General features: G+C 56.8%; 2 protein-coding genes across 12 annotated transcripts in view; one reads left to right on the forward strand and one right to left on the reverse strand.

Annotated features, from left to right (window-relative positions):
* Positions 1–14,681, forward strand: part of CHLSN (cholesin) — a 128,293-nt gene that overhangs the window by 48,584 nt on the left and 65,028 nt on the right. The gene's annotated exons all lie outside the window — the stretch shown is intronic.
* LOC112816888 (uncharacterized) lies at positions 3,687–14,235 on the reverse strand. 3 transcript variants are annotated; one of them, XM_025863651.2, is made up of 4 exons: positions 12,721–12,783; positions 12,146–12,281; positions 11,916–12,038; positions 3,687–6,332 (listed from the first exon to the last, which is right to left on the reverse strand). In XM_025863651.2, exons 2-4 carry the CDS (start codon positions 12,247–12,249, stop codon positions 5,327–5,329), a joined length of 1,233 nt encoding a protein of 410 aa, XP_025719436.1. In that variant the 5' UTR covers positions 12,250–12,281; positions 12,721–12,783; the 3' UTR covers positions 3,687–5,326. The 3 variants fall into 3 exon arrangements, with proteins under 3 accessions (XP_025719436.1, XP_025719437.1, XP_025719438.1); XM_025863652.2 differs by lacking the exon at positions 12,721–12,783 and having other exon boundaries at positions 12,146–12,702; XM_025863653.2 differs by lacking the exons at positions 11,916–12,038; positions 12,146–12,281 and having other exon boundaries at positions 12,721–14,235.

Consider the following 14,681-nt stretch of genomic DNA (forward strand, 5'->3'; position numbering starts at 1 on the left):
TGTTTGCTACGCGCATTATATCCGCTCGCTCACGCCACCCTCACTGAGCGCTCTGGCATGTCGGGGCTGGTCCTATCCTGCCGCACGGGTGAGAAGCCTGAGCTCGGGGCATTTGCCCCAGGCCTCGGTCTGGCTGACTCTGGCCCACGGTCCTTGTCATCACACTGAGCGCTTCCCACGTGGCCAGTCCCCTGTAACAAGGTTGTCTCCATGCTGAATTTGGGCTTTATAGATTTTTGTCCATCCCCAGAATCGGATGACGGGGAAACTTCAAAGGGAATCCAGTCTGATTGGCGTTTAGTTAAATTTGCAAATGGAGTCCGATAATGGGTAACGCGTAGAGAGCAGACATGCGGTAAAGCCAGGAGGTCTGCCTGAATGAGGGGCCCCCCCCAAACCCTCACCCTCATTCCCAGCTGCTCCAGCCCTGGTGCTGCCTGCATGTCACCGTTGAACCTCCCTGTGTCCCCCGTCCCTGCCAGCCCTGCTCTTCTGTAGCAAAGAATTGTCCCCCTGCCTGTGGAGGGGCCCCTGTGGTGAGACACTGTGCCCCAGCGGTCGCAAGCCCGGTTTCTGAACCGCCAGGTTCCATTTTCTCCCTCTGCAGTCGGCTGCCCCGGGGCCCTCGGTAGAGTGGGGGCACGTGGGCTTCTGGTGCTTGTGGAGCTACGTGATGCCCGTAGAGCAACTACAGGTCACCTGGCGTCTCTGCCGTTCTTGTCCCACGGTGCGGGCACCACCCTTCACCAGGACGGCCTGGTTAACAAGACGTGGGCCAAGTCCCAGGCAGCTGGGCTCCTGTGTCCTTCGGGTGCATCGCAGGGAGAGAGCATATTGGTCCCAGTGTTGTAGGCTCACGATTGAGGCCCCGAGTGATGTCGGTGCCACGCTTTGGAGTCCACCTGGCCTATGTGGTGCTTATGGGAGGGGAAGCTCACGGGCACCACGGTGCTCCCACACTTGAGAGGCAACACCGCACACACAGCATTTCGTGCCTTGTCTCTGATTATCCCGAGTGGGGGGAAGCAGAGAGCCCCTGCCCCTGTGTTCTTTACAAAGCACTCTGTAGGCTTCATGCTCACACCCACCCTGAGTATCCAGGCCAGCACCACCTGCTATGAAGACAGAGGCCAGGGCCCAGAGAGGGGACGGGACCGTGCTTACCTTGGGGAAGCGTGTGTGATGGGCGTCCTGCATCCTCTTTGTTGGCTGCAGGCTGGCCTAAGGAGGTGTGTGCTGTTAGGGAATACTGTAGGCCCCCCAGTGGGTAGCCGTTGGCCGGGGCCAAGTATCAGAACTTCTAATTCTGAGTGTGTGTGTGTGTGTGTGTGTGTGTGTGTGTGTGTGTGTGGCCCGGGAAGCCGGCCTGGGGAGTGGAGGGGCGACCACCAGGCAGTTCCTTCCACGTGAGCTCTGCAGATCCAGCCCGGAGCCTGTGCGGGCAGGAGTGGACGTGCCAGCGCTGTCCTCTCATCCTCTCTGGGGCTGTGGGTCAGACCCGAGCTGCAGTCCCGTGTGTGTGCAGACCCGTAGTGTGCCAAACAGCCACCGTCTACACTGTCTGAGGCTGTTACCTAGAGAAAAACGGACGGGCCTTCTGCAGACCCACCATCCGGCCTCTTCTGTCACGGGAAGGGGATGGTGAGTGTTCAGGTGCTCTCAGGCATCAGATGCACCTTCACACCCACTCAGCCTGGGGGTATTTTATGACACCATAAAAGAGCCGTCCCCGTGGTTTCGCGCATGTTGACTTTCTGGGCAGCTGGGCTCCTCTCAGCCGTCGCCTGGAGCTTTCTGGACGTTTCCTCTCATTCTCTGAGAGCGATGTGCCAGTTGCACCCAGAACGTGGTGCGTGTGGCCCGCAGAAGCGCGGGCGGATGGCGCACACCAGGCTCTGCCCCGGGGAGGGCTGTTTGCGGGTGGCATGTTCTAGAATGCCAGGCTGGAGGTCTGGGTCCTTGGGGAGAGGCTGGGGCCACAGGAAGTGGCTTCCCCTCACCCCCCACCCCCCCCCGTTCTGAGCCATCTTTTTCAAATCAAGGTTTCGTGGGCACCTCCCACGCTGGAAAAGCACAGTTCTGCGTGTTTTCTTGCTTCTCTGTGGCTCTTGACCTTTCTCTTGGCTTTGTCCTTGCAGAGCTCCTGTTCTCAATGTGTCCTGTCTGTCCCAGGATGAGGGGTGAGCAGACGAGACCCACATCTGGCAGCCGCCCTGTCCCCACAGGGCTCTTGCGGGGCTGGTGGTTCAGGCCGGGGGCACCTGGGTGTTCTAGAGGTCAGATGTCCCCACCTCCTCTCCTGTCACAACGGTACCTTTTAGTGTCTCAGACGTTGGGCTTCCTTGTAGGATTTGTTTAAAGAAAGGATCCTATGGCTCAAAATAAAAAGTTTGAGAACCACCGATTTACGTGCCTGTGGTTGGGTTCTAAAACCATTCCTTTAGCCAAAATACTGAGAAACTCAGTGGGATCAGATTCTCCGGGCTTGGCTTACGTGTTCACTGTCCCAGCCTGAGTCCGCCATTTCTCGGAGAAGCCCTGAGCACATGTGAGCCTAACCCCTCCTTCTGTTCTAAAACTAGTAGGCTGTTGGCTTCTATTATTGTGTATTTATACATTAATTTAGGTCCTTCCACTTCTGGCCATAAATGAGTAACGTCAGGGAACTTGCCATAAACCATTAAAAGCTGGTTAAGATAGAGGACACAGCTGTTTTCAGACACCGGGGCAGTGGGCAGTGCAGGACCTTGGTGTTGGAGAGAAGGAAGCAGGCGTGGTGAGCCCCCTCGTCTGGAGGCAGGAGGTGTTCCGAGCAGCTCAGGGTGACCGGACCACGTTGAGGGGATGGTATTAGGTTTCTGGGAGGCTGAAGGGGCTGGAATGGCAGGAGATGGGGCTGGAGACAGGGAGTCATGTCAAGAAAGAGCTCCTGAGCCTGTACGTGCCTGGTGTGAACAGTCCAGGCCGTGCCCAGAGCGGCTACAGGACAGCTCCAAGCCGAACAACTCCCAGAGTTACATAGGCCTGAGCTGCCTTCTCATTCCACCCGGCCAGACTAGAGATGCTTCTGAGCATTTGTGATGAGGAGAGACCCCAGAACGGGACGCTCTAGACCCTGACTAACAAAGCTCTCCAGAGAATCCCACGCCTCTACAGGGAACAACGTGCCTGCCAGAGTAAACATCAGTACTCTTTAAGAGTAAGGGGCGCCTGGGTGGCTCAGATGGTGAAGGGTCTGCCCTCAGCTCGGGTCATGATCCCTGAGTCCTGGGATCGAGCCCTGTGTTGGGCTCCCTGCTCAGCGGGGAGCCTGCTTCTTCCTCTCCCTCCGCGGCTCCTCACCATTCATGCTCTCTCTCTCTCTTTTGCTTGTTCTCTCTCAAATAAATAAACAAAATCTTTTAAAAAAGTAAGAGAGTAAAATTAAACACTCAACAAGGGAAATTCATGACATCCAGCATCTAGTAAAAATTACTCTACCGTGTGTGAAGGAGCAGCCTTAATGTGTCAGTCCTGATGCCATTTGTCCTGCTTGACCCTCCTGGTGGAAGGGAACGCACTGACTTCCAGAAGCCCCCAGCTCTGTCCTTTGCGCGCCTGCCAGCCCCTACCGGCCTCGCGCCTGCCGGCAGTCCAGGGCCAACACTCTTTGTGTGAGCACACAGAGGAGCAGAAACAGAAGGGGAGTGGGTTTTTTAAAGCATTTAATATTTTAATGGCGTATTACAGAAGCTATTTAACCATATAATCCAAATCCTTTTCCTTCCAAAGAAGTAATGCAGGTATATCAACATTGAAAAGACATACTTGCAAAAGGCAAGTTTTTGTTCTGTAGTTTGCAGAGTAACATAAAATATTCAAATGTTTTTGTTCAAATGTTTTTGAAAATCTTCAAAATGTTTTTGTTCCAAAGTTTGCCAAGTAACATAAAATATTCATTAAAATAGAAGCTGTCCAGACAGCAGAGTATTATTCAGTCCTAAAAAGAAACAAGCTACCAAGACATGGCGGAACCTGACACGTGTTCCTAAGTGACAGAAGCCAGCGTGAGCCGGCTCCGGACTGTGGGATTCCAGCCGCAGGGCGTTCCGGAAGAGGCAGGACTGCGGGGGCAGTAAAGATGGGGGTGCCAGGGGCGGAGGGCAGGGGTGCAGAGGCAGAGCACGGGGGCTTTTCGGGCAGTGGGTACTCTGTGATGCCATAATGAGGGATACGTGTCCATACAGACCCACCCGAACCACGGAATGTACACCACCAGGACTGAGCCCGGACATGAACTGTGGACTCTGCGTGACAGTGATGTGTCGATGTAGATCCATCAGTTGTGACAGATGCTTCATCCGGGGGGACATCAGTGTGGGGGCAGGGCATGGCGGAAATCTCCTAATTCTGTTTAGTTTTATTGTGAACCTAAAACTGCTCTGAACAGTCAAGTTTTCATGAAAAACCAAAACTGTCAAAGGAGTAGGATCCCACAACCAGAGACACCTTTCCCTGGCACGCTTCCTCTCTCTCTTCAATCAAGAAAATCTTAATATAACTCTAGCAAGATTGGTTAAGAGTAAATTTTGGGTTAAGATTAACTACTGAACTTTGTATTTTATGTTTGGTACCAGCCTTTCTGCACATGATGTCAAACAGAGCAGATGGGGCTTTAGACACAGAGCTTGTCACTGACTACCCAGAGCCCTGACGATGGGCACCAACCACCTGCCAGGTCACAGGGAGTGGGGAGTGCCGTGGGACACTTGATCAGCGTGTGGGTGATATTCTCAGACCTCCAGTGATGATAAATTTAAAAAGATAGAACCAAACTTCTTTGCTCTCAGCAATATTTAGGTGGTCCAAACTTTCTAGCAGTGTTAAAGGTTATCCAGTTAATGACCCTTTAGGACCAGATTATAATATGGCCCTAAAGTTCTTTGAATAATGTATTTATTTTCAAGATTCTGTCGTCTGGCCGGGCAGGGGCAGAGAAGGATGCCGGCTCGCGGACAAGCTAACGGAATTGCCCACCAGCATTTAGGATATCTCCGCCCAGTCAGGCCTGTGTCTGGCCAGTTTGAACCTCCACAGTCACTGCACCCTGGATTTGCAGGGTTTCCTTCAGCTCCAAGTGTTTGGTTTGAGCCAGGATGTGGAGCGTTTGCGTATGCAGAGCCGAATGCCAGGCAGTTATTTGGCAGCGCCTTCCAGGCCATCCCGTCACCCCCTGTTGGCGCTCACCATGCAGATTGGAGTTGTAGCAAATGGTTCTGTTCCCTCACTGCCAGAAAGACCCCCTCACTTGTCCGGCTTGCTCGTCTGCTGCAGGCGGGGCCCTGCCTTAACCCCCAACTCTCTTTAAGGAGAAGCTGTCGCTGGGCTCTCCCTTCCTGCACCATCGGGTGAGGCGCTCCGGAACGCTCAGCAGTGCCAGCCTGCAGGGCCGGTGGAGGAAGAGGGTGGCCAGGGAATTCACGCCGCTCTCCCCAAACAGGACCAGCTCTGCCAGGCTCATGAGGAGCTCGTCCCTTGGGGAGCCGATGTCCCTCTGCAGCTTCAGCCGGGCCCGTTGCAGGAGTGCGATGTTGTAGGGGAGGCGGCAGGCAAACGTGGTCAGGGCCGTGGCCAGCACGACTCGAGGAGTGGAGGCCGCATCCCTCTGGGGGGCGGCCGCCCGCCAGGCCAGCTGGACAAGGAGCAGGATGAAGAACACCAGCTTCAGGACGAGGGCCAGCCCGAAGCCCAGGCTGACCTTGACGATTTCATACTCGGGCCAGGCGGTCAGCGGGTCCACCTGGCACAGGGTGCTTCTGGACAGCTCTCCAGATGTGCCCAGCAGGGCTGCCAGTCCCAGGGAGCTGCAGAAGGCACAGCCCCCAATGACAGCCAGGCTCTCCACGGGCCTCTGGGCCGCCTTGGTGGCCGTGCGCAGGCAGGGCGCGGAGCCCTGCAGCAGGAACGCAAAGAGCATCACCAGCTGCACGTACTGCCCGTTGAAGTAGCAGACGTTGGCCAGGAAGGAGAGGACAGCACAGCCCAGGTTGGTGGTGACCATGTAGTCTGGCCGGCTGACGGTGGTGAGGGAGAGCAGCGTCACCAGCACGTGGGTGACCGTGAGGTCTGAGAGGAATGCGTCCAGGCCCCCCTGCCTGGCACGGCCCTTGATGAAGGTGGTCAGGTTGAAGAGCCCAGCCGCCAAGCTCAACGGGACACACAGGGCCATGTAGACGTGCAGGCACCTAGAGACGATGCTCTGCGCAGTGATGACGTCTTCAACTGCCGTGGAGACGTGGCTTGGGTACCGGACCCACGACATGTTGTGGGAGCTCATCTCGGCCGTGTCTGAGCTGCAACAGAAGCATACCACGCTGTTACTGGCTGTCACCATGGGGTCACGCTAAGGGCAAGAGGGGACTGCCCCCGGGGGGGAGGGAGCCTGTGCCTGAAGGAGGGCCTCCCACTGAGGTGGCTGGGTAAGGGGATTGCTGTGACAGCCAGCTTCCCTACGTGGGCGTTCTGGAGCAAACTCAAGCCGGGGCCCGCTGGAGCAGGGGCCTGGGCACCCCTCTGCCTCGCCTCCCCCCACATCAGAAGGAACCTTACTGCTCATAAAAGAAACGCCTTCTTGGAACGAGGTCACGTCTTAGTCCCACCTCTAAAGCATGTGCGCCAGGGGCCCTGATCTCCCCAAATTGGGGGTCAGTGAAAGATTGCTGGGGAGTGGAGTTCCAGGACCCAGATTCGGAGCCCCTCCAGGGCCTCGTGCTCACTCCAGTCAGGGCCTCTGCCTCAGGGAGGGAACGGCCCGAATCCGCATTGTTCTGAGACGTGTGTGCATGTGGCCGTACAGCTTCTGGACCCAGAAGAATTCTGACGGACTCTGGCCTGTCTGAGGGGACCACACTCCATAGTGTCGACTCTGGAGACGGAAAGGTGGCTCTGTGTGCGTGCCGGCCCCCCGAGGACCTCAGCGCCTCCTGGGTCTTGCGGCCAGGAGCTGCTTGAGCTGAGCTGTAAAGTCCTGACTTGGGCCTTTAAATTGCAGTGCTGACAGACTCACAGCCTTCCTGGCTGGTCTTTTGTCACCAAAATTGTTTCATTTCTGTATACACGTATCCTCCCCCTTAAATTTTAACCAAACAGCAGCTGAGGCTGGGAGATAGCATAGCTCCTCATTCAAAGGAGGTTGAAGGAATAAAACTGGAAAGTGCCCGTTCGTGGAGTGCTCATGGTGGGCTTGGCCCCACAGCCAGCTTTTGCGCTCTCCACGGGGGCGGCTGGGGGCCCGGCTGGCGGAGTCGCACAGCGTGACCACACACGTCCAGCGCTGTCTCTGTGGCCGACTTTGCATTTGGAAGCCTCTGTTACATGCGGTTGTCTGACACGCGGCACCCTTGCACACGTAGACGTGTCCTCGGCGTTTCTCACTCCTTCCTGGACGTGCCCAGTGCCCAGACACAGATGCACATCCTCGTCTGACCGACAGCCGTGGGCTGCACCGTGTGGAGGTTGGCTCGTGTGTGCTTGCCTTGGTGTGCTTGCTTTGGCTTTGTCATGTCAGTAGCTCTCCCCGTGGACTGACCCTGCTCTCCGTCCCACAGGCCTGCAGAGGTGACTTGAATGCACACACTTCTCCAGGTACGTGTCTGGCTGGCTTCGTCTGAGAGACACAGGGAATTGTGCTGTTTTCCATCTGCTGCTGCCGAAGGTAATGAGTAATTGCCAGGACATTGAGTGACTTCAAAATTAAGAATAGTGAGCCGACTGAGAGGAAGTGATTTGGAATGTTAATCTTTAATTAAGGCAAATTGGAAAGAAGATCTTGTGAACGTTGACCACAGGTCAGGAAATGGCATTAGGCTGTGCCGGTGTCTGATCCCTGCATCTGGCCAGTGTTCCAGGCACTTCCTGGGGCCAACCGTACTATCTCTGCCGGTGGTTTTGGGGGTGCTCATTGTCAGAGGCCACCCTGCTTGTGGCAGTCGGCTCTGTTACCTGATTTGGTGGCCAGGCTCTGGGTCACCCAGCCAGGTGGACAGAGGGTATGTGTCCCCAAATCTGGCCTTGAGAGCACGTCCCAGACTCGTCAGCTTGTTGACTGCGTCTTGCCTTGTCCTGTGCTTTTCTCCGGAGGCAAGGGGCCTTCCTCGGGGTTGGGGGAGCTCCAGCCTCACGCTCTCTTCCGTCCGGTGTGCGAGTTGTCTGGTGAGAGGTCATGCACTTGTGGGCCCACAGTCAGGAGTGGGTGTGCTGCCGTCTGTACACTGGGCTCCAGGACAACCCCTTCCCAGGCAGGGGAACGTTCAAGGAAAGGAGGTCACCCAAGGATGGGCAGGGCGCACTGGCCCCCAGTGTCCCAGCAGCATACCAAGTGGGGTGCTGCTCCTTCCCCTGGATTTAACGCAGGTGTGCAGGCTCTGATCCTTTTGCCCCAGGGCTGTGTGGGCAAAGGGTGGAATTCTAGCACCTTTTTCTGCCTTCAGGATTGGATCCAGGGGGGGAGGTGTCCCAGCAGGTGAGACCTGATGCGCCTCCGAATCCCTGGCCTTGCTGAGGCCAGCCTGGGAAGGGTTGGTGGGCTCTCGGCTTTGCCCCCTTCTGGGCCCAAGGAGCACGGAACCTTCTCCCAGTGCGCCTGCGCTGCGGCCTCACCCACCCCACCCACTGCGTCTCTGGGCTGAGCCTTCTCAGGGGCCGCGCTGGCCACCAGCATTCCCCTCACCACAACTTTTGGGTTTTATTCGGAAAGATAATAAAACACGTAAGACATCTCATGAAATTGTCCGTGATGACTGCTCTTCCGCCCAAACTCCCACCCACATCCCTGACTCTCTTGTGTCTCTTGTCTGTCTTACAGCTTCTCTTTGGCCTTGACAGTCCTCCCGCTCCCGCCCCAGCCTCTGCAGCTCACCCTGCAAAGGGGCGTGCGGGGGGGCAGGGCTCGCGGAAGTCAGGGCCGTTGCCGGCAAGCTGGGTGTTCACCACCTGCTACCGCCGTTGGAAGCATTTTACACAGAGTAATTTCCTCAAACCGCCCAGTTTTCCACAGGAGGTAGGGACATTTGAAATCCCACTTTGTGGTGGAGGTGAGCACGTCACAGAGCAAGGGAGTCATTTGTTCAGGTAGCTGGCAGTAGCGATGGTATCGAGATCAGAGCCTGACGGTTTGGCCCGAGAACCTGTACATTTTTAAAATCTACATGCGATGAAAGTTACTCTTTTTGGTGTATACTGCAAACACCACCACACACAGCATACAGACGGTCCCATCACCCACTGAATTCCTCTGTGCCATTTCTTGGTGCTCAGCCCGTCCCTGTGCCGCACCGGGCAACCCCCGCGCCGTCCCTCTCATTCGGACTCTTCTGGGATGTCATCGGTGTGGCGCCTTTAGCGTCTGGCACGTTCCGCCTCGGCAGACGGCATCAGAGACCCCCCCGTGATGCACGGGTCGCTGAGTCGCATCCCAGCTGTGCATCTGCCGTTCCGCTGGCATGTGGGCTCTTTCCAGGCTTGGGCTCTTAGAAATACAGCTGCTTCAGATATTCGTGCATAGGTTTTTATATGTGAACATACAGTTTTGTAGGTGAGCATAATACTTTTTTCCTTGGGTGAATACTTACGAGTGGGATTGCTAGGTCTTGTTTTTAAAAATTTCATTTGGTGGGCACCTGGGTGGCTCAGTCGTTAAGCGTCTGCCTTCGGCTCAGGTCATGATCCCGGGGTCCTGGGATCGAGTCCCGCATCGGGCTCCCTGCTCAGCGGGAAGCCTGCTTCTCCCCCTCCCACTCCCCTTGCTTGTGTTCCTGCTCTCGCTGTGTCTCTCTGTCAAATAAATAAATAAAATCTTAAAAAAAAAAAAGTGTGTTTAAAAAAAATTTCATTTGGTAAATTTGACATGTTCCACGTTGTAAACGTACAGTGTGCAGTGTGTGACTTTGACACATTTATGCATTGATGATCGGCCGATGTAATACTGTCTGTGCCCATCAGCTGTGCAGCAGGTCCCTGGCTTAGTCATTCCTGTTTCTCATCTGTGCCCTCGGTCTGACCCCCGTCCCACCTTTTCACCGGTTCGTTTTTGTTTTTTTAAGATTTATTTATTTATTTTAGAGAGAAAGAGCATGCAAGCGTGGGAGGGGCAGAGGGAGAAGGAGAGAGAGTCTCAAGCGGACTCCACGCTGAGTGTGGAGCCCGACGCGGGGCTCGATCTCACGACCCCGAGATCAGGACCTGAGCCTAAACCAAGAGTCAGACGCTTAGCCTACTGCACCCTCCAGGCGCCCTGGTTTGTTTTTTAATAGGTTTAACTTCTTTCAACCGCATGGGTAGGTGATATCCTACAGGACTTGTCCTCCTCTGTCTCGAGGAGCATGGCGCATACGAGCCCGTGTGTGCTGCCCGGAAGGGCAGTGTGTCCTCCCTCCTGGCCGGATGCTGTCCCACTGTGTGTGTGCTGCACCATCTCGATCCGTACAGCTGCTGATGGGCACTGGCTTGTTTTTGTGAGTGTGCGTCTCACTTGATGTGAAGCTGCCGGTGTTTGCCTGAGAGAAGCTGTGATGGTTTGCATCCCTGCCAGAGCCTACGCTTTCCAGCACAGGTCTTAGCTGAGGCCCCGAATTCCCCTGGAAGGCAGGCTGGCCCTCTGAGGCAGAGCCCTGCCTTGTTCTGGTGCCAGTTTTGGGCCGAGAACCAGGGCTGCGGGGGCCCTTTTCTGAGTCACACGAAAGGGCTGCCAGGGCCCAGCTCTGGGGTCCCCGGGGAGCACTCCAAGGCCAGAGCCCTGAGAATCTTGTGTTCTTTATAGCAGCTTGTGGCTATAGCCCCTTAAATGGGCTGTCAGAGTGGGAGGGGCGTGCAGGGCGGCTTCCAGTGGGTTTACGCTCCCTCAGTCCCCCCACGGGCCCCGGGTGGCGGTCCAGCTTTTGCTCCATGGGGCCTTCCCCCAGCAGCTGCTCCTCACGCGTACTTTGTTATGGGCCTGCATTTACGTCCCAGGGAGCTCTCCTCCGGGTACTGAGCACCTGGGCTGTTCAGTGTTTTCCCTGCGTCCACGTGGCCCTTCTTGTCTTCCCCGGGGATGAGTAACAACTCGAGTGCTGGGACCCCACTGGGGACGCTTCTCTGAATTTTTGCTGTCCTTCTTTGCTGGGTCTTTCCCAGGTCTGTGCTAATTTCACATGTGATCCCAGAAAGGCTCACAGACTGTTTCTGTATGGAAAGAGCATGAGCCTCTGAGGTCAGGATTCTGCTCCGGGACTGTGCCGTGTCCTCAGCCCGGCTGGCGTGACCCTGTGCCAGGGTCTCCGAGCGCACCCTGTCCCTGTCGCCCCGTCGGTCTCAGATGTGAACCTCTGGGCAGTCATCTGGGGTCCCGTCATCCACCACCATTTCTCCACCACCAGCTCCTAAGTTGCAGGCGCGTGAGAATGTGGTGGGCGCGCTCCATGCTCCCTGTTAATCTAGTGAGTTATGGGACGGAGTGACCGGAAGGTAAACTGCTTTTTGTCCCCGCCCCTTGGGAGGATTCCTTCCTACTCTGTCCCAAGGCGCCAGCCCCTTTCCCTCTTGGCCAGCCCCTCCCTCTCCCTCTCCCTCTGGCAGGACTTGGCTTTTGTAGAGCCTTCTGGGCTTGGCTGCGTAAATGTTTCCATTCCAGCCCTGTCTTCTGTGGTCCCTGCAGACGGGGAGCCGTTGGGCCTCATGAGTCACTGTTCAGCCCATACATGGCCAGGCCCTGTGCTGTCCAGCCCGCCAGCTTTACGGTGGTGCAGGGCGGAGGGCACGAGCTTTTGTGGACACTGGACATAGGGGGCCACCCAAGACTCAGGCCCAGATGGCGTGTGGGAGCCGGCCCTGGCGTCCCACCTCTGGCCCCTACCTGGGGACTGGGAAGGGAGCGTGACCAGCTGTGTGGCCCTGCTTACCCATACTGCTTCTGTGGGGGCCCGGTACCAGGCGTCTGCCTCCTCTCCTTCCTGGTGGTCCTAGGGCGTGAATTCCTGAACCGTTCTGAATGTCTTCTATGGGTTTTGGGGAAAATAACCTCCCTGAAGTGTAAAGATGAAAAGGTTTCCACTTTGCTCCTTTGGTGTCTTCCGAGACCTCCTCTGTCTCTCCTGGACACACTTAGGCGCACGCACGTGCACACACATACCTCTGGGAGACACAGCTCCTCCCTATCCGACCTGGCGCTGGGGCAGCCTGCTCCTCACACAGTGGACGTCCCTGCCTGGACAGGGGACCCTGCCTTGCCGCCATCCCCGCAGCTTTCAGGGACACGTCTTGCGTCCCTGCGTAAGTAGGAGGCCAGAGCACAGCTGTGGAAGGCTTACCCCTGTGAGGGCAGGCCGAGCCCCGGGCCTCTGAGTGCCCACGGGATCTTCCTCTGACCCTGAGTACACTCCCCCATGTCCCCTTGCTGCTCAGCCACCGTCCAGAGACACCGTGAGAGTCCCTTGTCTGTACTCAAGGCCCTTCTTTTCAGCTCGCCTGTGAGAAGCTTCCCACTGGTCTGGACGGTTCCGAGGGCAGAGACGATGGGGGTCTCCTGACCTAGGGGCGCCCGTTTATGTCCACTGACAGCCCTGTTGTCCTTGGTGTTGGCCAGCACCTCCCGGTGCACTGGGGGCAGCCTTAACTCGCAGAGCTGAGCCTGAGAGAACCGTGCTTTGGCAAACCCACTCCTGGTTTAAAGATGTACCCTCCATCCACCCGTTCCCACACACTTACCGAGCACTCGTGAGGAGACTGGCCCTGGCCGCTGGCCGCCACTGTCCTGCCCTCATGGGCCATCAGTGCCTTAGCGCGAGAACACCTGTAGCTGGTACCTGGCACCGGATGGGGTGAGCCAGACCGTGTGCCCCATGGAGCATTGCAGCAGAGGGGCCTGCTGTAGGATTTGGGGTTGGGTGGGTGATTTGGAGGAGGGTCTGAGGAAGTGGACGCTGTCTGTCAGAAAGTGGGGGCCGTACCAGGACCGGGGTCCTGCGTGGTCTTGCCTGAGGGTGGGTGTGGCATCACTGGTAAAGGGGCGGAGCGCACATTTGGACCAGACGGGAGGGTGTTGATGTTCTGTGGCCTTCTGCGGTGTGCTTCATGCCGCTCCCAGGATGGCATCTGACGCTGGCGCTCTGTGAGGGCCGTGGCATGCCGTACGGCCAGGCTGGCTGCCAGACCCTTGTTTCTGTCCTTCCCCACACGGCCCCTGCGGTGATGCCACGTCCTGTGCTCTGGACCGCAGTGCCTGGCGAGGGGGTGCTGTGGTGCTGCAGACTCCTCCCCCGGCAGTTTCTGCCCTATCATCCCTAGCTCTTATGTCCAGCCCCGTCCTCTGCTGCCCTGACCTTCCTCAGGCCCCCGACTGAGGGGCACGTGCAGGGCCCAGCCCTGTCCCCAGAGGTCCTGGAGGGCTCTGCTCCGTGGGCTTCCGTCATTGCCCTGTCCCAGCAGCAGGTGAACACCGCCCCTCTGTGCGGTAGACAGCCCAGCAGTTCACTCCATAGTGGTCTTGCACAAATTAATCAGCTCCTGGGTGTGTGTCAGCAGCATGTCACCCCTGAGCATCTTTGTGAAGATCCTGTCAGACGAGGTGGCACGTGGGGTTTCCACTTACAGAGGGGATTCAGGTGGTCACAGAGAGCCACACTGAGCATCACCTGAACACAAAGCCTGTCTTGTGCAGAAGGTTGGCTGCCCCTGCTTGCTTTGAAAACTTGAACCTTCCCCTTCCTTTCTAGGCTCCACCCTCTGGGTGGAACACCTCCGGGTCTGGGCTCCCCGCCCCACCCCACCACGGTTGTGGAAAGAGACCCCCCCATTCTAGGCTTCGTGCCCCATGAAACGTATACGTTCCAGATGTGCCTCCTGTAAGACGTTCATTGTACTCTGCCAGACCAAAAGCTCTCCACGTCTGTGCCCTAGGATGGAGACCCAGGGCGAGGAGCGCCCCTGGCAGCTTCGGTTGGCGCCCAGATGTGTGTGCTGACAGTTGATAAGCCTGCTCTGGCTCCATCTTCAGGACACAGAACTAGAGCCACTATTGGTCTTTGCTTAGTGAGGAAGACCTGAGCAGTCTGCTCAGTCACTTCCAGGTCGAAATGCTAGAAAAATAAATCTCATTTTAGTTTTTACTGGAGCCAACCTATAGTTTAAAGAAGGCTTAGTTTTCAGAGAGAAATGGTGCTCAGCCGTGAAACCACCCGTCAGCCCACGCTGTCTGCCAGCGCTCAGTCCCAGTAAGCCGGGGGCGGGGGGGGGGGGACCCAGAAGCAGGGAAAGAGAAGAAAGCCAGGAGGGCCGGCAGCTCACCTGTGCGGGGGGCCCGCGCACCTCCTTCGTCTCCAGCCTGCGCTCTCCTTCAGCTGCTCTGGGCTCGCTGGAAACGGCAAGCACAGACCGACGGTCCTGTAAGGAAGACAGTTCAGTCTTAAGTCACTGAAACCACACACGTTGCATTTTAAGCAGAGTGTGGTTTGGCCATGTGACCCAGAAACATTCAAATCGGCCTACGTAGCGAGGTAGCTTCGTTTCGTAGACAGAAGAAGTAATGTGTGTGCCTGTGCCCCCGGTGTCTGTGGGCATCCAGCGGTTTTCCTGCAGACTCCACACACTGGCCCGTTCACAAAACGGTCCCTCCCAGAAAGCGGGCAACGTCTGCAACTTAAAATAGGACCTAAAACCCCACCCATAAC

Source organism: Callorhinus ursinus, unplaced genomic scaffold, assembly GCF_003265705.2.
Source record: "Callorhinus ursinus isolate GAN/ISIS: 27379988/994484 unplaced genomic scaffold, GSC_fseal_2.0 scaffold70, whole genome shotgun sequence".
Lineage (NCBI taxonomy): Eukaryota > Metazoa > Chordata > Mammalia > Carnivora > Otariidae > Callorhinus > Callorhinus ursinus.